Here is a 23,993-nt window from a genome sequence, read left to right as displayed (position 1 = left end):
GCCCCAAAAAGGCAAAAGACAAAAAAAAAAAAAAAACAAAAAAAAAAAACCAAAAAAAAACAACAAAGCAAAAAGGATCAATTTATCCTACCCTCCCATCTTCTGTATATATTTTGATTTTCATTCTCTATAGAAAAATTTCTAGAGCTCTTTGGAGGAAAACTCAAGTGTTCATTGTGCCCTAAACTTTTGGATTGATTTGTTTGTTTGTTGGTTTAGGAAGAGGTGTGCTGGAGGAAGGGTGTTTACGAAAGATTTCTGTAATAAGTTATGACCCTTATAACTTCAGCACTGTTTTCGTTCTTCTCAGAAAAAAAAAACCTTACAGGGGATGTGACCAGCAAGAAGCCATCTAAGCAACACAGGTGTCCCAGAGCCAATGGAAGTCTTTCTGGAGGTAAGAAGTTTCTGAAAAGAAACCCACCATCCCTACAAATCTAAGTGCTGTGTGAGCAATAAACTGATAAAGAAAAGGCAACACTTAAAAAGAGTCAACACAATTGCTGGTTTCATTTTTTTTTCTTTTTACTCGAAAACTTGTTTTAACCATCAAATTTTGGCAGTTACAAACCTGTACATTGTTGGTTTTTTTTTTTTTTTTGGCTGTCCTTTTTTGTTGTTTGTTTTTTGCTTTTCTTTCATTTTTTTAGGAAAAAAAAAAAAAACACAAGACTGAATACTGCCAACAGCAATATATGCAGAAAAAATCCATTTCCATAAGGGACAAGAGTCACTTTAAGTGTTAGCTTCCCCTTTGCATAAGATTTGGTGCATGATATGTGTGCAAGATTAGGTGAACACACGCGTGTGGAGAAATGATACACTTCATTCTGAATCAGAAATGACATAAAAATCATGTACTCAATACCTGGACAAAACACACTCGTTTTTTAAAATGTCAATAAAAACATTTTCTTGGAAATCGAGAATGTTCAATGAAAACAGTAAAACCAAAGGAAGGTTACAGTACAGTTTGAAAAGATTAAGAAACATCATTTTCAAATCTAAAATCCTGTGTGTGTGTGTGTGTGTGTGTGTGTGTGCTTGTGTGCGTGCATGTGTGTGTGTGTGTGTCGTTACCTCAAAAGTTTGCAGACCAACAGCAATGGATGACTGAGAATTATATTCGACCCCCCAAATTAAAGCATCCTGATAGGCATCAAATACAGTATCTACAAAAGCCTGGAAAATTGAAACCATTATATACAATTTTATAAACATTTTAAACACCAAAACATACATCTTTTACAAACCAGCCTGTTTGTAACAGGTAAATTTACAAGACAGTCTCTCTGATACAGTGCTTAAAAAAGAACTGCTTCCATTTCCGAACACATTTGAACACATTTGTCACTTCCCGAAATGCAGTAGTATGGGCTCATAAAATTGTTAAATAGTAGCAATTCAGGTATTTGTTTGCCGGAAGGGTACCACAGTACATACTAATGGGTCCAAACACGCTCCAAATGACTCTACGATCCTCTAGTGCATCCTAAACACTGGAAGAGACTAATTATGGCCTTTGTGTAATATTACATACTTGTAATTATTGCTTTTCATTATTACATAAGGAAAGAAAATCTTATTCTTTTCCTATCCCTTAGCCAGCTGGCTAAATATTCACTGATGCCAAATCCACAAATGGTGACTTTAAACCCTAGAATTATACAACCAGCAGCTTAAAGACATTGTGGATTTCCACCAGAATAATGTGCAGTTAAACATTGCAGGACAAAGCCCAGCAAAAACACATAACCGCCTTCTCACAGACCACACAAAACGATGACGCTGAGACATGCCTCTTCAAATCTCCATTTCTCGTGGTTTGAAGCTAAAAACATAAACACAAAAGCCTAACCATTTTAGCAATATCTCTGCACTGGGAGGGCAACGGAGTGAAGAGACGAGACAATTATCTGGGCAACTCATGCAAAATGAACATCAGATCTTCCTGAATTATTTCCCATGAAAATGTTTTCTGCATCCTAAATGACTGATTTTGCTAATCTCTTCTCTCGATCCCCGACATTGATTATGCAGACTCAGCATTAATGGGGGCAGCGGGCGGAGTGGGGGTGAGAAACACACAGGAGTTGGCCAATAATATTTTCCTGGCTTTTTTCCAGACTGTGCTGGCGATTCCCCAGTGTGGTTCCAGGTAAGATCCAGGAATGCATCATCAATTTTCTTTCCAGGCTTCAGCCTGATGGTCTGACAGGGTAACACTCCAATCCATAGACTCGACCTTGTCCTTATTAATGTCTTCTACAATGGCATTCCATGAACTGGTAGGATATGAGTACTTGGAGAGCTGGCATAGAATGAAACTCAGCAGCAAAATATTTATAGAAGAAAGTAAATAAATGAAATACCCACTGTATTCATCTCTTAAAGCCCCATAGCTTCTGCTTACTGTATGACAAACATCACTTATCCAGCTACTTTCAACCTAATCAGAATGTGTGCGATATAGGTAAAGTGCCTAAGACAGGCTATGGAAAATGGCTTCCAGAGGTAGCACATATATGTTAGAAAAAAAGGGAAAGACACTAATTGGCTTAAATATTTCCCACATGGTTCATCACGGTGGAGGGGGTAGGAATAAATACCAGGGCTGATAGGGAGGGGGGAAAAATGCACCTGGTAGGTAATATGATAATCAGGGTTCATTCTATTTTCTGATTTGTCTGAATTCTATTCTGTAATTATCATTCCACCCTTATTTTAGAAAACATTCATTTGGCAGAAGCAGTTTGGATAGGTGTCCAAAGAAATGTGTGAATTCTATGACTGCATCCTTCCTAGGAGGCTGCCAGTCAACCTAAGACCGTGAGGCTTCCAGAGAAATACTCTCCAAGAGTTCTCTCTTCTAGCATATTCCAAGCAGGAATGGTGGGTGGTCAGAAGGTCCAGCAGAAATGGGCACATTCCATGGGGCAGGCAGTTTCATGGGGACCAATGTTATACAGAAAGAATATTGGCCAAGTGGATGGCTTGTCGATCCTGTTCGGCTACTTAACTTCCTGTTTGAGCTCGGGCAAGTCTCTTCCTCTCTCTGGGTATTTTTCCACTTTTATAAAATAAGGGAATTGGACCAGAAGACCTTAAGGACCCTTCCAGCTCTTGAATCAGTGGTCTTGGCCTGAGTGTAAACCATCTTGGAACCTACAGGGAAATCTAATTATCTGAAACTCAAAAAGATACCACGTGTTTAAAGGTAATAAATCAAGATGTAACTAACACATGCTTGTCTGGCATACATTTAGCTGTAGAGCTACCCTGCAGAAACTCAGAGGAAGTTATCCTGAAGAAAGAGGTCTTTTATATAGGTCAGAGCCAAGAGTGGGCACAATTTTCTTGGGTGATTTCACCAGCACATGAGGATCTATTTATTTCTTCATTACTGTGTCGGTCAGGCACTCTGCCTGGAGGGGACGCCGAGTAAGCAGGAGTGACTCATCGGCATTAATCTCTTCTAATATTTCCTGGGGGCAAGACATGAAGTGTTGGTTTTATTTGGATGGTTTTTCTTGTCACTGCATTATCGAAAGTGTCACCACGATTCTATTCTAGACCATTAGTTCGTCATTTTCTCTGTGATTCTTGCAAATGGGTTTCTTACATAAGAAAAATACCAAAGACTTTATTCTCCAAAGCAGCCTTAGTGAAATTCATTTATTTCAAGACCACAGTGCAGATAATGCTTCCGTGAGTAGGTCTGACCAAGAGAGAGAAGAGGAGAAAAACTGAAAAAAATCTGTGAAGTGTATGCATGTACTCAGGAAGCTTGGGAATGGAAAGGAAATATTTTTAACCACAATCTTTGGAAACATTGACTCCTACAAAGAAGTGGATTAAACACAACTGAAACAATTAAAAATATGTCTGATACACAGATTGAGGACAGAACAGTTGACACACCAATGCCATATGTCATCAGAAACTGTGGACACAGAGATTTGCTCATATGCAGATAGTGCAAATATGCATTTCTTTACCACGGCCGCTGTGCACGCAGCCACGATCTGGTTGAAGCAAAAGAGGAAAGTCACTCAATTCGTCACCTTTAGGCTTCGAGTATCGGATTATTGTATTTCCAGTGGGATGATTCTCCTGACAATTTTGGAAACTCAAGGCCAAAGCCTGCAGGTCGGATGAGAGGAGAACCCCAAGGTGTGATGGAACTTGACACATTTTTCAAATAAGTTTAGTTTGGTAAAACTATAACAAAATAGTGTTTTTCTTTTGCTAAAAAAGCACGGTTTTTGCTTCAAGTTACTATAAATGGCAGTACCAAAATAAAGTTAACTGAACCGGAATAAAATATGGCGTTCGGAGTTTCTCCAATATCATTACTATCAGAGAAACTGGAAGGTTGGCCTCGCTGGCAGGATTTCTAACAGAGTCCATATCCTAAAACCTTCATGTCACCTTTCCTCAAGAGCAGCCTTATTGAGTGCAAGCACGTATTTGTACATAGGCCCAGACACACACACACACACACACACACACACTATTATAATTTATACACAAGAACTAATCTACTCTCTTCCCCTTTTTAAACATGTAATTGCATTTATAATGATGATGCTGCCAATTTAAAATAACATGTACCTTTTACCTGCATTATCAAGAACTGTGATTATCTAGCAGAAAACTTTGAGTATAATATTTTCTTTTTTCCCCTGAATTTGTGACTTCTGCTTACACCTTTCAATATCTCTCATTCTAGAGAACAATATACCAAAATATTCCTTTTTAAAAAATTTTTGGTCTTTTTATTTCCTGATTCTCAGGACAAAGGCCAATTTCTGTAGCAAGGTGAAAGTGTAGTTACAGCCAAGAATATTTACTGGAAAACACAAAGACAGATAATCACATTCTATCAAATGTTTGCACAACCTACACCTTCTCCCCAGCCTATGAATCAGAACCCAAATACCCTCATGTACTCCTCTCCACTGATATCTTTCTCAAAGATCATAAAACCCAACTATATTATATTGGATGCTTAACACAAACAAAAATAACTGAGCATACTAAACATGTTACCCAAACTAATTTTATAGCTGGAAATTGGGCAGCTTATTTATTTTTTAAAGGTGATTTTAAAGGCTTCAGCCCATTTTCTTATTTGTAATAATATTCGTTCCTCTTTTCTTTTGCCTAAGAGACTAACTTTTCCAACAATCATAAGTACTATTTTCATCCCCCCCCCCCACCATTGGCTCAAAATTACAGGCAACAATGCCTCTGCTGTTGCCAGCTATTAATACTGCATGGACCGAAGCTGTAACACTTTCCAGGGCACAATACTGCGCAAAGCCATACACGATGGACTGCATAACTTGGTGGAACTCTTTTCCCCCCTTTAAAAACTCGGTGCGTGTTCTCCGTCATGAACGCAGAGACGCACCGCCAGAGGGATCGGTCACCTCTCAGAAACAATTTCTGAGCCTTTCCTCGTCACCCAACTGGAGTCGAGCTTGAGACAGTATGAGAAGTTCCCTGCGGAGAAGACCGCCTTCCTTGCTCGCTCAAGCTCAAGACAGGATCCTCCCCGAAGATGCTGCGCTCAACACAGGACCCTCCGCGAAGATGCTGCGAGGGCAGCCAGTCTCCCTCCGGGTTTCCGCAACGAACAGCGCGCAGCAGCGGAGGCGCGTCCTCTACACTTGGGTCTGGTGCTGGGTCTCTACAAAGGGAATGTGAAGGCTGGCGAGGCTGAGCTCCCCGACGCTCTCATAGTCACTCATGGCTACCTCGGAGTCGTCAAAGCCGCAGCTGGCTGACACATCCGAGGACGATGTGCCTCTGGAATTGTGCAAGGAGAGAGACCCACTGTCTGCCGGGCCCGCTGCCGCCGCCTCTGTGCCCTGGTTCATGCTCACGGCGAAAGTACTGAATTCACAGGCGGCGGGCGCGCCCACCAAATCCGATTCGTTGGGGAAGGGGTGAGGAGGCAGGTACTGGCTGGGATGGAACTGGGGCCTTCTCCGGCAGTCTGGGCTCAGGGTGCTGGCCAGTGAGACGGGCTGGGAGGGCGGCAGGGCCTCGTACTGGTCCGGGAAGTCCTCTGGCAGGGGCGGGGGCAGCTGGTCCTGACTCAGGAACTCCTCTTCGTGGGGGGGTGGGTACTCGCTGTCGATGTCGTAGCCGCCCAGGTAGTAATCGCTCTCCAGCTCCCGCGTGCTGCCCTGGTGCGCAGAGCCTCCCTCCTGGTTTTCATAGTTGGGCACCTCTTCTATGTCCGACAGGCGGGCCCCTGGCATCCAGTCAGAGGTGTCCCAGTGATAGGCTGTGAGAGAAAGAGACAAGTCGCGTTGGTTAGTTTCCTCCAGAACGGAGTTCGGGGCGGGGCTCAGAAAGGAGCAGGCAAGGAACCTGACATGCGGTTCTTCAGAATTAACAGGAAGACGCTAACATCCAGGAGACCCTAGGAAGCCAGGGTCCCCTGCATGCTTTGAACAAGGGTCTCAGGGGCCAGCCATGCTCTGGCCTGGAGAGTTGAAGGTGAGGGCAGTTCTGTGCAGCGTGTCTGGTTGTTGCAGCTTCTCCCACTCAGCCATGACGGAAACAATGGCCAGGGAGGGCATGCAAGGAAACAGTTCTAGAACCCTCTCCCCTCCATTCCCTCTTCCTAGCCATAGGCTAAGTGCAGAGCCAGGCAGGCAGCATGCTTGAAGAGGGAGATGCATCAGTCGAGGTGACCAGGAGGCAGGGAGACGTGTGCACACATGGATGAATGGCTGAGCAGGGGAGAGGCTGGGGGAGGGATGCTGGCAGGGCTTTCACCTCCAGTACCAAGCACACAGGATGCCTGGAACATGCAAAATTCAGGTCAAAGAAACTCAGAAAGGATGGAGGGAGAGGAACAGGGTAAGAACAAACTCAGCAATTCCAAACACATAAGAAACACGTGATGCCGGGGGCATGGCAGTCACCTCGGTTGTAGTTCTGTCCTTGATCCATGACAGACACTGTTTAAATACAAAGTGAGAAGTAAAACAGACATTCCGAGCCATGTGACGAGGATACAACAGAACATTTTAGATGACTTGCAAACAGTGCTCCTGTTTCTCCCCATTTTTATTTACGAAAAGATAAATCCAGTCTCTACTAGGCCTGATTAGTGTTAAATCACTAATAAAAGCTACCTGATTGAAATCAATCCCCATAATACTATAGTTTGGAATGATTTCTTAAATAGTCCCAGCTCACAGTAGGTGCTCAATCAATACATGTTGAATGTAAGAATGAATTTAGTATTATTACTCTGGCTTCCAACTAAGTGGGTACTCTTCTCCTGGAAGGGATTTTATAAAAAGTGTACCTCATACAGTGAAAAAAATTATAAACTGAATTTTGTTTTCAAAATTGTAAAATTCACTCCAATCCAGAGAGAGACATTCAGCGTCTCACTGGAAACCACCTATTGACCGCCCCCTCTTGTTGGCAGCTAATTAAAGTCACTCCAAGTTCATAAACTAAATAAGCTACAAGGATACACCTTAAAGCAGAAAGAATATAGGCAATATTTTATAATAACTATAAGTGGAGTATAACCTTCAAAAATTGTGACTCCTATGTTGTACGCCTGAAAATATAATATTGTACAGGTATTCTTCAATAAAGATAAAATAGTAAATAAAATAAAATCACCCCCAGTTCAAAGTAACAAGAAAGCAATATTTCCAAAAGGGTAACTTCACACAGAGAAATTCTACAGAAGAAAACAGTAAATACCTTCATTCTCTATAGTGTCAACTACATTGTTGACAAGCTGAATGACAGTCACTATGGATGCTTGTGGCCAGGAAAAGAAGACAGGAGGGAGGGGAAGGACAGCTTCAGGTTAGTTTGTATTTTAAACATACGTTCACTTGTCTTAACAACATCAATGGCAACTACAAAGGCACAGCACGCAAACACACAAAGCTTCCCATGGTTCATCCACTGGACTCTAGGGGACACTTCTTTCTAGGGACAGCAATGAATCAGGGACCAGTCCTCCTGAAAGGCATGACCGGCAGGAATTGCAGGATCATATTTCATACCTCACGGCCCCGTGAAATCAATCTAGGAAGGCAGAGGCTCATAAGCTCATGCTAATTTTGCAATAGTAACTCCCAACGGCTCTCCCAGGAAGCCCTGGCTGTTTCCGGGGATAATTACTTGTTGGTCAGCCATGCTGCCCTGAGCCAAATGCCAGTGATGAAGGATAACCTTTACACGACTGATGGTTTCACACTCACATGACGCCACCCATAGCCTAGAACAACCCGAGGCCCAGCTCCCACCCGTGACACATAGATAGGAGTCGGCATTTGGCCTCTGAAATACTCAAGAGTCTAGGAAGGAAATTTCTGGGCCCACAGGGATTGCCTTTAGCACCCAATACCCGTAGCTTCTGGAGATGTGATCAGGCTCCAAATGAATTGGCTGAAAATTCCTAACACTTTAGGAAGCTTGCTTTAGTCAGGACCAAGCCAGAATGCTAAGCCTGGAAGCCCAAGCGTGTGGCCAAGCAGAGCCTGTTGGAACAGTCAGCCAGGCTTCAGTGCTGGAAACACTATGTTCTCGGGTGCTTCTGTATAAAATGCAAACCAGCAAGAGCTTTTCTTCTGGCTGGGGATAAGGAAGGGAGCAAACACCGAGGCAAACAGATCCGAAGGCCTGCAATCTCAGAAGTCCAGCTGTCAGGTAAAATGAAGTTTCACTGCCTCCACTGAGAGAGGAAGCAGAAGAGATTTGGGGATGGTGATGGGAGAAGGAGACACTTTACTTCCATGACTGCTTCTATGGCCTGGGGCCCACCTCTTCCTATATTTACCTAGAGGGCAAAGACTAGGTCCTGTTCATTTTGTACTTCTGGGTAAAACACACCTAGCAAAGGATTCAGCATTCAGGAGGAACTCAGCAATGGGTTGAATGATTACATATATTAATCAATATTTCAACTCTACCAATTCCCATTTACCAATGTATAAATGGGAAAATGCCATGAGGTATAGACTAAAGTAAGTCTGCTTGTCTCTATGGATAATTGCTTGAAATTATCCTTGGTTTACCACCATGTGGTAAGTTCTCACTGTTTTATGACCGTTTCTACTCCCCTCCCTTGCCCTGGGGAGACCAATCCATCCTCCAAAGCTGGTTCCTCAGCTCAGAAAAGCATGGGTGCCCTCTCCATAAACATGGGTTCACAAGAGGTAGAGGCAGCAGCTCTGGAGTGTCGGTGAGGTTCAAGAACCACGTGAACTGTAGGCAACATTTCTAGGGTAGGGGCATTTTTCCAAGGAGCTAATCCGACGTATCTAATAGATTCTCCAAAGGCCCATGGCCCCAAATGATTATAAGGGGGACTCAACCGAATGAAGATACTTCTGTGGGGAAGAAGTTTCTGTGGAAAGGGAGTCTTGCTTGTGAATTAATTTCTAATGATGGGAAGTTGAATGTATATCGAAGAATGAAGAGGTTGTCCTTAGCTAAAATACAAAAAGGAAATAAATCACGCTGTTTGCGAGAGCGGATCCTTTGGGATGAGGTAGTTCAATCCTGAAGCAAATCAAAGAGGATGCATTCTGGAGGTCTGGGGGCACCTCTTCCGCCTCTGATACAGATCAGATCCCTGCGCCTGCTCACAGCGGCAGCGCCATAAGCGCTTTGCTTTTCCAGCAAAGCCAGGCACCAGTGGGGCGGGGGCACCGAAAAGCTGTGAGCATGCGCAGAAGCCCAAGATCGGGTCAGGAAACAAAACGGGCCCCATCACCTTCCTCTCAACCAGTGACCACCAGCGCAGGAAACACAGCCCACCTAGGGGGACACATCTGATGACTTCTTACCATTGTCATCGCCAGAATCCGACTGGAAGGAGCTCAGGGACTGTACTTCCGAGTTGCTGCCTTTATTACTGCCTGCAAAGCAGGTCACTTCTCCCGGGTCATCAACCCCTTTGTCTTCATGGACAGCCAGAGAGAAAGCAGAAATGACACCGGTTACCTTGTGCATATTTCCAGCCCCGTCCCCTGTCAGAGTTCACTTCTCAGGGCGCTTTCATTTGCTTAGAGAAAATAATTTAGCTGCACAATAGAAAATTGATTGTGCCATCGGGGGCAAAGGTCTGTCAATCAAGTGATTTACCTTATGGATTCGAAACCCTTAACCCGTGGTAAATGAGCTTCCAAACAGCTGACAGCCAAAAGTCGCCGTTCCCTCCTCAAAGGGAAGTGACCAAGTGAAGAGGGAAACAAGGATGAAGTGTCTGGGTCGCTCTTTGCCATTCAGAGTTAATTTAAACCATTTGCATGAACCGATGTGGTGTCAACACCAGGTTAAATGAGATTACTTTTAAAATAGGAGTATAAATATTTTATAGGCAGGAATGCCATTACACTTATCCGAACTTCCATCTCTAGGGAATGATTGGAGCCAGTGGAGTTCTCAGCTTTGCCTTGTAGGGGGCAGTGTCACATCATTGTTGGAAATGACAGCATTCGGCACTCGGGCAGGAGGGCAGTCAGTGGATGTGCTCTTAGTGACACACTTCTTCCCTCTTTGCCCTACAAAGGCAGCCAAAATAACACACACACACACACACACACACACACACACACGCATACACACACTTCAGGTCTATACTCTTATTTGATGGACTAAAGGAAGCAATAAAAACAACCCATATCTTGAAGTTGTCAAGTGAAGAATGAATTAGTCGCCCAGAGACTGTCTCGCCAGCTAGCTCTGCCTTGCTTAACAAAGAGGGAAACACATTCGATTAAAACTCAACAACGCTTTGGGAGGACATGTGAGTTTTGGCCTGAGGTAGATTCTGGAAATAAAGCTGTCACATTACGAAGCGGGTGGAGGGAACTGATCACCAGGAACAGCTTCAAATCATCACGGAACCTGATGGCACGAAGAGACGTGCCTGGCGATTAAAGGAAGAGCGGCTTTTCTTCCTGACTAGAGAAATTGCTGTTTTACCCGCAAAGGGTGATGCTGGTGGCAGGCACTGTGGCTCTGCCTCTGCCCTCAGATCCTGAAGCCACAGCAAAACGATGAGTTGGATAAAACAACTGATACAAGGGGAGAGAGACGCCAAGGAGAAATTCACCTGCCAACAGCCACACCGTGGAAAACTTGACATGCCTTGGAAAAGCACAGGTGTGGCCCCCGATAAGCCCTGAACACAAGGAAGGAAATGCCAAATGATCCTGGTGACTGAAGGGCTGTGCACAAAACTTCTATCTCCATTTCTTTAAACCCCTCTCTTTTTCACTGATAAATACAAAAGTGCCCTTCTGTTAGTTAGGGGGTTGACAAGGCTGTAGTAATGTCTAACACTACAGATTATTTGAGAGGGGATGTATTTATGGCTAAAATCGAAGGGCCAGGACTTGAAGTATAAGCCTGTCTACTTAAAGGCGGAGTCAGCAGATGGATATCAAGCAGACAGCTTGGTTAGGGCGTCGCTAGAACAGACTAGAGGCTCTCCCATCATCAGGAGACTCCCCCCTCCCCCAGCCGCTTCCCTCCTCCCAGAGGCCAAAAGTCCCAAGAGTGGTATTGGTAAAAGCTCAGACTTTGGATCCTGATGCACCAGCTTCGAACCCTCCTTTTCCTAGTTACTGCTCTTAGACACGTCATTTCACTCATCTACTCTCGCACTAAGTACCCATCCTGGGCGCTGTGGGGATTTAAGGAGCTGATCCAGCACACAGCTAGGGATGGCTTTCCTGTTCATCTGCTGCCTCTGTTTGTCACCACATCTCCTGTCCTTCACCCTTGGACTCTGTCTTGAGGGCTCTCGGAGACAGTCTTGAGATCACTAAGGCACTTGTAGGCATGAAGCGCAAGATTTTTCTTTTTAAGACTGTATCCTCCTTGATGGTTTTATGGTGCTCAATCCTGCTGACCTTTCTTGATAGTCATGGCTTCTGCTCTGCTACCCTTTTGGCCGCTTTCCTTGCTCTCTTTGTTGGCAAATGTTTGTTTCCCTTCCCAGCCCCGCCCCTCCACCCACCTCCCGCATACAGGGGGCTCCAAAATTCTTTTGGAGGCCCACACTGACCATCTTCTCACTGCTCTAATTCCCTCAGGGAGCTCAGACTCTTCCTAGATTCAAGCCTCCTGCATGCAGTTGGTGTCTAAACTTTCACCTCCAGCCTCATCTTCCTCCTAAACACGCCTCAGGTAACCCCCTTGTGTGTCCCCTACACTAACGGAGGTGCTTCCTGTTTCCAGAAGGTCCCCTCCAGTAGTTTCCTACCCAAATCCTACTTATGCTTAAAGGCACCAGGAGGGACGGCCCCTCCTTCCATGGAGACACCTTCATCTCCTTGGCTGCGTGTGCTTTCCAGATCCATTTGAAACTGGCCCCCCTACCACCCTCAACCCAGACATATATCATAATACTGTAACTTCGGCCTTTGGAAACTCTTGCTACCCAGGGTGTCATTGCTGCTCAAATATAAAGCCATTAGGCCTGATGAAAAGTCATAGGATACAGCAGAGCTTGCCTTAGTTTCATCTTGACGGATGTAAGGGCAGGGAAAACAATCACCATCTCTCAGTGAGATGTTCATAGAGGCCAACTAACTGGTCTGTCTGCTTTCTTCCCTCTTTGGTTCTGTGTAGTCTCTTCTCCATGCATCAGTTAGAGCTATCTTTAAAAAATGTAAATTAGGGAGTTCCTGTCGTGGCACAGTGGTTAACGAATCTGACTAGGAACCATGAGGTTGCGGGTTCGGTCCCTACCCTTGCTCAGTGGGTTAACGATCCGGCGTTGCCGTGAGCTGTGGTGTAGGTTGCAGACGTGGCTCGGATCCTGCGTTGCTGTGGCTCTGGCGTAGGCCGGTGGCTACAGCTCCGATTCGACCCCTAGCCTGGGAACTTCCATATGCTGCGGGAGCGGCCCAAGAAATAGCAAAAAGACAAAACAAAAACAAAAAATGTAAATTAGATTGTGCTATTTTCCTGCTTAAAAATCTGCACTTGTGTTGCTGTTAAAATGTATCTGTTCTCCCGTTGCTCACCAAGCTCCAACTACACTGAGCTTGCCTATGTTCTTCAGCATGCCCAAGTCTTCCCCACCCAGGACCTTTGCACTTGCGGCTCTTCCCTTTGCCTAGAATTCTGCTGCATGAGGCCAAAAGAAGAGAGAAAGCCTAGAATCTGGTCTGGACCCCTTTTTCTGCTTGTGGTTCACCTTCTTGTTTCCTGGACAATGCATGCCAGCCAAACGGAAGGACCTACTTTTCTTCTGATGACGTGGGTCCCTCTACTGTGGAATGCCCTCCTTTTCCAGAACCTTTCATCCACCATGGTCCAACTCAAATGTCCCTCTGCTCCCCCTAAGACTAGAAATGCTCTCTTCTGACCTCCCACAGCACACACACTGCCTTATATCACATATGTTACTACACTGCTTGTTTTACTGTGGATGCTGCACTATTACAAGAAGAGAATGAATTTTAGAGGCTGGCAGCCCTGCACTGGAGTATCAGCTGCCTCTTAACTAGCAGTGTGACCTTGACCTTGGGCATTTTATGTATGTTTTCGGAGCTTCATTTTCCCCATCTGTAAATGCGAATAAGCACCAGAGTCATGTTTCAGGGCTGGTGTGACCATTCAGTGCCAGGACATGTCATAAGGAGAGCTCTGTGCCTGCGGGGAGCCCTCTCCCTTCCCGAATTTCCTTCGGGTACATTCGGTGGGAAAAAAACCAATGACGCATCACTGCTTCCGACTCACTTTCAGTTCCGGCATCCCAGCCATTCTTCCGGATGGAATCGCAGTCAGAGCGGCAGGGGGACACGGCGGGGAGGTTGGGGGCCACACTGCACACGACCACACCCCGCCGGGCTGTCAGGATGCGCGGGGACTCGGGGTGAAACGTGGTCATCTCCTGGTGTTCACCGCCCAGCCCGTCCACGATCTTATCCAGGTTGCTCCTGGAGTCGCTCTGGAAGCACGGGGTGTAGGCCATGGGGCGCACGGGGACCTGCGGGGGCCCCACCTCCTGGTAGACGTTGCGGCCGTCGCCGCCGCCCCGAAGGTTCCGGAAAGGGATGCCATTGCTCTTGTTGAGCAGGGCGGCCGTGGCGGGGTCCTGCACCAGCGTGATGTTGTTGCGGGAGTAGTTCTTGCGGAAGACCTTCTTGCGGAAGACGATGAAGAGCACGATGAGCACGAAGATGACGAAGAGGACCACGGCGATGCCAATGAGCTCCTCCTTCCCCACGTAGGAGTGGCCGGCCTGGATGTTGGGCACCACGACGGGGCGCAGCCCGCAGTACTGGCCCACGTAGCCCGGCGTGCAGTTGCAGAGGAAGGAGCCAAACACGTTCACGCAGGCGCCGCCGTTCTCACACTCCTCCCGGTCACACTCGTTGACGTCCTCTTCACACCTTCATGACAAAACACACAGAAGCCCCCTCTCAAGCACCAGGACCAAGGGACACCGGGGACCAACGGATGCAGGCTGGCATCCTGGCGCTCGATTGTACAGTGATGCTTATGTGCCCGCCCTTGGTCCCCAGTCATCCTCGTGTACTAAGGGATTTCTCCCAAGGCAGTCTCTGCCAGATAGTCTGACCCTACCCGGCCGCGGGAGGGTAAAGGCTGCCGTGGGAGAGAAGGAACAAAACCAGAAAGAATCACGGATGCTGCTGGACATGCTGGTCTCCCAATCCGCGGGGCCAGGTGCATTTCAGAATGCAACATCTTGCAATTTTAGAAATGACACCATACAGTACATATCTTTCTTTATGTACATACCCACACCACCCTGGGGAACTGGTGCTGGTATAGGACCCATCGTCAAATAGACCAGTGTTTCTACAGTGAAACATATGGATATTCACACCAAATGAGAAAAAATTAAGGCTGGGAATAGCCTCAGAATGGTTCTGGCCGGGTTTGCCACCAGATGAGTTTGCTATGAATTTATCCTCAATCTTTTTAGCTCTCAGAGCTTTGGGGATTGTAAAACTGCAGATAAAGAGCTGTGAACCTCGGAGTTCCTGTCGTGGCTCAGCGATTAACGAATCTGACTAGCATCCATGAAAACGCAGGTTCGGTCCCTGGCCTTCCTCAGTGGGTTAAGGATCCGGTATTGTGGTGAGCGTAGGCCGGCAGCTACAGCTCCAATGTGACCCCTAGAGTGGGAACCTCCATATGCCACGAGTGCAGCCCTAAAAAGCCAAAAAGAAAAAAAAAAAAAAAAAAAAAAAGGCTTTGAACCTAGATACCCTATATAGAGTCTCCCTGGAGAAAAGCCTCCCAGGAGGAAGGTTTTTGGTTCTGACACTCTCTGTAATGGATATGGTGATTTTAGGTCTCTCTGGGAAGCAGGGTAACAGGGCATATGTAGGCAGTGGGTAGAGGGTTACATAGCAACTGTGTCTTCCAGATTCTAGGCGTATGTTAAAGGCTAATGTAGAGTACTAGGAAAAAATGATTAAAGCACTCTAATGAAAAATCAATTTATTCTCTTTAAAGCAGTCCATGACTTGCGTGGGGGATAATTATAAGGCAAATATGTAAGCCTTACTCTTTTTTATTTGAATATTACTTAAGAACATAGATTTTTCCTCTTTACTGTCCTCTACTTAGGCAATTGTTCTGATTTGTTCATTTTAAAAGGCCTGATCAACTATATCTTTTGGTAATCCACCTTTTAAAATGTAGTCAAACGTCCCTGATTTGAACAGATTGAGGGCAGGTCAGTTGGAAATTAGTCAGAATCACAGAGTATTTAAAAATAAATGCAACTTTATTACTTTAAATTACATCCAACGGTTCAAAGTCGGCTAAGTATTTCCTGGGAAAGTCCTCAGGAGATTTGCTTTAATGAATACGTAAGACTGATCTGTAATTAGAATATCACTTTGCTTGAGATTACATATATATATATATATATATATATATACACTTCTAAAACCATCAAGGATGGATGAAAGTGGCGTTTTACTAAGAACTTAAAACATTCTCTTTCCATTTGGCTAACACTTTAATTTCCCTCATTCTTGGGGGAAAAAAGATTTGCAAAGGAAAGGTAAGCTTTAGTTTCTCAGAATGATCATAAAACGCTAGGCAGTAGAGTCCAGTTAATGAATTCTGAGGAAATGGATAATATGTCTGCCTCAGAAATATCCTGAAAATATCAGGGGTCATAGATGACTTTCTTCAAATGAATCTTTTTCCTGACTACAGAACATATGGTAATTATATATATTTTTGACAATATAGAGAAGTAGAAAGCAAACTATATAATTTACCCATCACCCCACTAACCAGAGATAATCTCTGTTAATATTTTAGTTACTTATAAGAACTCTTTATATAAAGATATTAACCTTTTGTCTATCCTATTAGTGATGAATATTTTACCCCAGTTAGTTTTTTTTTTTTTTTTTTTTTTCCCCTCCATACCCACGGTGTATGGAAGTTCCTGGGCCAGGGACCAAACCTGAGCCACAGCAGTGACAATGCCAGATACTTAACCCCCAGCTCTTAGCAACAAGAAGCAGCATAGAAAAAACTAAATGCACAATCTCACTCACGTGACTCCAGTGAGCCCAGCTTTGCAGTTGCAGATGAAAGTGTTTCCTATGGGATCACAGGAGCCTCCATTCCGGCAGGGGTTTGGGAAGCAGGCTGTGATCTCTGATTCACAGTTTCTTCCGGTGAACTGGGAGAGACAAGTACACTGGTAACCTGGGGAAACAGAGGAGCTCGTGAGCCATGGATGCTGCTGATACTCGGCCATAACATGTCCTTCTAATTCCCCTGAGCCAAATTTTGGGCAGGGCCCAAATTCCAAAGATGATTAGAAAAGTTATTTTGAACTTGGAACACATCTTGCCACAAAAATGCCAAGTAACAGTTTGGAGTCCCTGCTCGTCCACAGAAATTCACCTAAATAACCACATACACGGATGCTACTGAAAATGGTATGAGATGCCCAGAGAAGAGATCAGACCCCAAGATCAGAGACCAGAATGGGGAGGAAGATGCTTTCCTCGCCGTACAACATACTGGAAAAGGCAGGGTGTTTCCACATAGGAGTTTATCATAGGTACCACGCTCATCTCATCAGAGAACTCATTCTGCAGTAGCTTACTGAGAAGGCATTTTCTAAGAGGTCAATGTTGGGAGACCGTGCATAGCTCAATATATTCTTACTCAGTCTTTACACCTCTATGATAATTAATTTGTGTATGGAATTCTAAGCAATTTCCGCTGTGTTACATTTTTTTTTTTCACCTTTTTTCCTTTTAGGGCCACACCCATGGCATATGGAGGTTCCCAGGCTAGGGGTCTTATCGGAGCTGTAGCTGGAGGTTCCCAGGCTAGTTGTCTAATCGGAGCTGTAGCTGCCGGCCTACGCCACAGCCATAGCCATGCCAGATCCGAGCTGCGTCTGCGACCTACACCACATCTCACAGCAACGCTGGATCCTTAACCCACTGAGTGAGGCCAGGGATGGTGATAGAAGAAGGGTATTTGTGGGTCTCAGCATCCAACAGGCACATGATATTTACTTTAATTCTTTTTTCTTTCTTTTTTTTTTTTTTTTTTTTGTCTATTTGCTATTTCTTGGGCCGCTTCTGCGGCATATGGAGGTTCCCAGGCTAGGGGTCTTATCGGAGCTGTAGCCACCAGCCTACACCAGGGCCACAGCAACGCGGGATCTGAGCCGCGTCTGCAACCTACACCACAGCTCACAGCAACGCCGGATCGTTAACCCACTGAGCAAGGGCAGGGACCGAACCCGCAACCTCATGGTTCCTAGTCAGATTCGTTAACCACTGCGCCACGACGGGAACTCCTACTTTAATTCATAAATGACCTTCCTCACTCCTATTTGAAGGGCTCTTGGGCTAATCTCTGCTCCCCAAGTGGTCAGCGACTGGTGTTGGTGTGCTGTAGGTTGATGTCCACACGTATAAGATAGTTAATAATCTACAGATTGAAATTGCATAGGCTCTCTTGTACTTTTTACTGAATCCTCACTCCAGGGAACTCTCATGTATAGGAGGATATGGTGATTGTGTGCGGGCGCTTATAGGTTTGGAGAGAAAGACTCATTTTCGGGAGTCAGGTGGAAGAGGCAAGAGAGACTCTTTACATTCCCAAGAGGAGGGGACTGTGTAGGCCCAGCCTCCTTGGCACTAAGAACCGCAGAAGGCTAGAGATTGAGGCTCAGAGAGAGACAGGATACTGGTGAGTGCAACACCAACAAAACACCAGGGAGTGAACTTGTAAGACCATTGTTGATGAAAACAGTGGAGACAGCTGGCCTGAAATCTCTGTGCAGGATGCAACAGTCTGAGGTCTGCTGGCTTCAAATTATGCTACTGCCTTGGGGTAATTTTTTTTCTAATTTGGGAAGTTGCTCACTAAATAGAAAGTGGGGGTTGCTGAAAGCAATTGACACTGGGAGAAATGCTTTTTTATGTCACCTGTCTAGTCCTTAGCCAGGATGCCATGCTTTTTAGAGGTAGAGTGACTTGTGAGGATGAATTAGATTCTTTTTTAGACTAGAGGGAGGGGCAGGACAAGCACAGTGCTGCAATCTGCAAAGATGGAGGTTACACTGGGTAGTCTACAGCCTGAGAGAGGGCATGAGGGGTCCTGGGTCTTTGCTTGTGCTGACTCAGCATCTAGAGGCTGATTATATGAGTATCCAGTTTGAGGAAATTCACCAAACTGTACATTTTACTATATGCACTTTTTTGGTTTGTTGGCTTGGGGTTTTGTGGCACGTGGAAGTTCTTGGGCCAGGGATCAAACCTGCACCACAGCAGCAACCCAATCCATAGCAATGACAATATCGGATCCTTAACCCGCTGAGCCACTGCCACTATGTCACTTCATTATTCTTCAGCTTTAAAATAATTTTAAGTAACTGCACAAAAATATACGGGAGAAAGGCTTCAAAGATGCAATGCAGAGGGAGGGCAGCCAGGAAGGGGTGTCTAAGGCCAGGTGGGTCAGCACAGGGAAAACTCCTCTCTCTCCAGCTCCCATGTGACAAGCTTCTGGCCATTTCTCGAATAAAACTATAGCAGATGTAGTTGGGGGTCAAGGAGGGGTAGGGGGTGGGGGGACTGTCTGGAAAAAAGGGCCATTTGAATCCCTACCATGCAAATTGGATTCTAATGAGGGTCATGGGCTTGATTTCTTTGATTTGGTGTCTCTGTGCCTTGGAAAATCAGAATTTAAAATGAGGCACTACCTCTAGTGCCCTATTTTACTCCCACGCCTTCGCCTTCTGCATTTTGTCATTTCCATTATCTTTTTCGGGCTATCTAGTGCTACCTGAGGCAGCCGCCAGCCTGACTGATTAACCTATTCACTGACTGCCTAAGCCACTGGCAGTGGTGTGCTGGAGCCAGCTCATCCAGGGTCGGGGGCACTGACTGTGGAGTGTTGGCAGATGGTTAGTAAACCACAGGTAGCCTGACGCCAGCCAGGCTGGGAGTATTTACACCACAGAAATCAGTAAACACTGCAGATCAGGGCTTTTATTTTTAGAGAGTTGGTTTACCAACACTCCCTTGGAATAAGCACTGGGGATGGATACAATGACAGAGAAACACCATCTCTTGGCACAGAGATCACTACAAACCCTTCACGACCAAGAAGCCCTGTTCTACATCTGCGAAAACCAGCCACGCATTTTGAAGATAATGGTAATCACAGTGGATGACACGTGACACGTATGATGGACCAAGAACAGTTCTAAGCACCGTGCATGAATTAACCCATTTAATTCTCAAAGCAAGCCTGCGAGGAAGGTCCTATTATTATTCCCATTTTATAGATGAGGAAATGGGCACAGAGAAGCTGATTACCTGTTCACCATCACGAAGCTAGTGTGGATTTGCACCCAGCATTCTGGCCTCAGAGTCCTGAGTTGTTCAGTATTATCCTGAATTGCATTTTTGTTTGTTTGTTTTTTGTCTTTTTGTCTTTTCTAGGGCTGCACCCTCGGCATATGGAGGTTCCCAGGCTAGGGGTCTAATGGAAGCTGTAGCCACTGGCCTATACCACAGCCACAGCAATGCAGGATTTGAGCCGCATCTGTGATCTAAACCACAGCTCATGGCAACGCCAGATCCTCAAACCACTGAGCAAGGCCAGGGATCGAACCTGCAACCTCATGGTTACTAGTCGGATTCGTTAATCACTGCGCCACGATGGCAACTCCGTGAACTGTATTTTTAACAATCACACTTCACTACACTCTCTGGATTTCTCTGTTTACCAACGAGCGAAGAACACTTTCCAGGATCTGTTCTCATGATATCAAACCCATGGGTCAAGGGAAGCAGAGACCCTTTGGAAGAAATATTTCCTTTAGAAGTTTAAATTTTGAGGGAGTTCCCCTCATGGTGCAGCAGAAACGAATCTGACTAGGAACCATGAGGTCGAGAGTTCAATCCCTGGCCTCGCTCAGTGGGTTAAGGATCCGGCATTGCCGTGAGTTGTGGTGTAGGCCGGCAGCTGTAGCTCTGATTAGACTCCTGGTCTGGGAACCTAAATACACCACAGGTGCAGTCCAAAAGATTAAAAAAAAAAGTTTAAATTTTGAGGGGTTTTATGCTAATATGATGAAACGAAAAAGCAACTGATAAGAGTAATTAGCTATTTTTTTTTGCCTTTTTTTTTTTTTTAGGGCCACACACATGTGGTATATGGAAGTTCCCAGGCTAGGGGTGGAATCAGAGCTGCAGCTGACAGCCTATGCCACAGCCACAGCAATGCCAGATCCGAGCTGCATCTGCAACCTACACCAGAGCTCACGGCAATGCCAGATCCTCAACCCACTGATCGAGGCCAGGGATTGAACCTGTGTTCTCATTGGGTACTAGTCGGGCACAGTGGGAACTCCTAGATTTTTTTTAAATGCAAGAAAAGTTATATATCTCATTTAGCCTTTGTGAAAGAGGCTTGTTGATAAAATTAACCTGTTCTAAGGAAGTATTATTTATGATCTCATCCTGGCCTGAGCCCCATTATTAATCTTTTTTTATAATATCAACAAGTCTGCCATCATTCTACTGGGGATCTAATGTTTTAGTGGTTTAATATCACTTTCAGTCATTCTGGGAAGGATCACAATAATCCTACAAAAGAAAAATAAGAGGTTCCATTAACCCCAAATCCATGGGGGTGTTGGAGAGATTAGTGTCTAAGTACATACAACAAGTAAATGAGGAGCTTGAGCTTCAGATCCAGGCTTTCGGATTCTCAAATCTTTCTCAAATCATGGCATTGGGACTTGTCAGTAAGCCAGAAGTCACTACTAGGAAGGAATAAGGAGGGGCTTGTAGCTACTCCCCACAACTCTCCAGGGAACCAATGAGATGCCATGAGATGGACAGCATGAGACATCCCTTCGGGGAGCCAAATAATCATTAAATAATAAAGATAATAGCACAATAAAGCTTCAGCTCTTCCAAAGCTTTACCATATGTTGGTATAAAACACAAATAGAGAAAACAGAATTCCAAAAGACAGCCCGTCATTATGAGATCACGAATAATATTTTAACACCTTTGTAAATGTAAAGAAGAGTAAAAATCAGTGGAGATTCTCGAAGTCTTATTAAAAAGAGCAGACTTTTTCCCCCCTTGGATTGGGGAAGAAGGTCATCAAATAAGGAAACTTAGCCAGAACGACAGCTTATGATGTGCGAGGGAAAATGCTAAGTACCTTCCCTGCTCACTTAATTCTTGACAACAACCCTCTGCCGAAAGCACTATTATTTTCCAAAATGGGAGCTGAGGTGTACATGATTGTTTGCCCTAAGTTACGCAGTCACAAGTGGCAGGTGCCACTCATACCAGTTCTTAGATTTAAAAAGGATAATTGTCACACTAGCGCTGATACACATTTTTTTTTTTTAAAATGTCATAGCTTCTCTTCTCTCGAATCCTCACAAGATGAGGAGTGTGTTTTAAAGCCTTGCCTCAAAGCTGTGTTCTTGTTTACAATCCTTCCAGTTACAGCCGATGCAGATGGTTTGGAAAAATCTGCACCTAGACGAACTTAAATACGTCCTCCTTTCCTTGCTCAAAGAAAAACATTGCAAAACCTATTCAATGCAAAAATAGCAACGGTTGGAGCAGTCCCAGAGGGATTTGGGCTGTGTAAGGAAATAATCAAGATAATTCCTATCTTCCTCCTTTGACTTATTAGTCCTTTGCTGGCTTGATTCATCCGAGTCACGGCTTCCACCTTCGGCCCCGCTCGCCTGGTGTGGGTCAACCCCATTCCGATCCGGTTTGGCTGCTTTGATAAGGAAACAGCTGCCTTCTGCACAAAGGTGGAAATAATGACAGATGTGCAACTAGCACTTGGGATCTCAAGTCAGCATCAACCACGATGCTTGTTGAATTATGGATTTCATTCCGACTCTGCAAGAACTTTGTGATGTGGGGAGGCAGCTGTGATGTGGCAGTGAGGCCGTGGGTACATGTCTAAGTTCTGGCTGGTACCCACCAGCTGGGTGTGCATGGCCGGCCAAGCTGCCTGACCTCTAGGAACCTCTATTTCTATCTGATAATGAAGCCTCACTGATACCCACTTCACAGAGGATAATGAGGTTTCTGGATTCATCCACCACAATGCAGCCCACAAACATTAGGTGCTTTATTGATGTAATTACTGTAATTACTATGGATTCCGAAATCCGCTTCATTTCTGTGTGGCTCATAAACCAAACAATGGAAAGCCATGGGAGTTTTTGTCTGTTTGTTTGTTTTTGTTGTTTTTTTCTTTTTTAATCTGATGTTTAGGCTGAATATTGGGAAACACCGAAACTTCTAATCCAAGTGACTTTCAATCAGTAGGAGACAACTGGTGGCCGCACAGGCACGCGGATGCTAATCCCAGGTAGAGGGAGCTCAGCTGCAGACACGGCCTCCCTCAGGAGGCCACCATCTCAATTTACAGTCACTCTGACTTTCCTCTTTCATCAGCAGCGTCCATGCCACACCTTGAAAACCTCTGAAGGTGAGAGACCTCTCACTTCCCCTCGGAAGCTGGCTCACAGGTCACGTATTGTATATTGGGCTGAGCCTCTAATGCTTACCTTGAGGATCTGGAAACATTTAGTATATGAACAACAATGGATGCACAGGACATTTTCACCTTAGTCTAGCATGTTCTTTTGCATCTGCCCAGAACTTGACTGCTTTAGAATTTTGAGTTTTTCTATCAGTATCTATGCTTTATTTTACTTTATTTTATTTTATTCTATCTATCATCTCTCTCTCTCTCTGTCTCTCTCAATCTTTTTTAGGGGTTGCACCTGCAGCATATAGACGTTCCCAGGCTAGGGACCGAATCAGAGCTCTACAACTGCTGGCCTACACCACAGCCACAGCAATGTGGGATCTGAGCCGCATCTGTGATCTAAACCACAGCTCATGGCATTGCTGGATCCTTAACCCACTGAGTGAGGCCAGGGATTGAACCTGGGTCCTCATGGATACTAGTCATGTTCATTTCTGTGGTGCCACAATGGGAACTCCTCTATGTTATATTATTAATGTTGTCATCATGAGGCTTTTCCCAAAGTACAAAAAAAAAAAAAAAAAAGTTACTCAGAAAAAAAAAAAAATTCCCTAAAAGCTGCAAAACTCAGTCAAATCTGTTCGCAGTGTATCCCCTGGGAGCCTGGCTTCTCCCAGCTCCCACTATGCTCAGAGGGCCAGGAGGCTGAGCACATACAGGGAACCCATCCAGATCACTTAAGCCATCTGTGAGGGGAGGGAGGCCACACGAGTGAATCCACTGGTCACAGAGATAGCAACAGGACCCCAGAATTTAATAGGGAGCTCAACACAAGTCAGATACTTGATTGACAGACTGAGTTAATTTAGACACTTACAAGTTAGGGACCCCAAATACTCAACAAAACACCCACAGTAGCACAGGTAGCTTTGCTGCCGAAAACGCTTCTATGTATGCCC

General features: G+C 45.1%; 1 protein-coding gene across 1 annotated transcript in view; it reads right to left on the bottom strand.

The window, feature by feature from the left end:
* The window catches only part of FAT3 (FAT atypical cadherin 3), a 704,031-nt gene continuing 680,542 nt past the window's right edge, over positions 505–23,993 (bottom strand). Inside the window, 4 exon segments of the mRNA XM_021102333.1 lie at positions 505–6,298; positions 9,846–9,959; positions 13,756–14,411; positions 16,569–16,722. Of these exon segments, the coding sequence (XP_020957992.1) occupies positions 5,670–6,298; positions 9,846–9,959; positions 13,756–14,411; positions 16,569–16,722 (1,553 nt within the window). The 3' untranslated portion in view covers positions 505–5,669.

The sequence above is a fragment of the Sus scrofa genome, chromosome 9 (assembly GCF_000003025.6).
Source record: "Sus scrofa isolate TJ Tabasco breed Duroc chromosome 9, Sscrofa11.1, whole genome shotgun sequence".
NCBI lineage: Eukaryota > Metazoa > Chordata > Mammalia > Artiodactyla > Suidae > Sus > Sus scrofa.
This window is presented reverse-complemented; position numbering and strand designations above follow the sequence as displayed.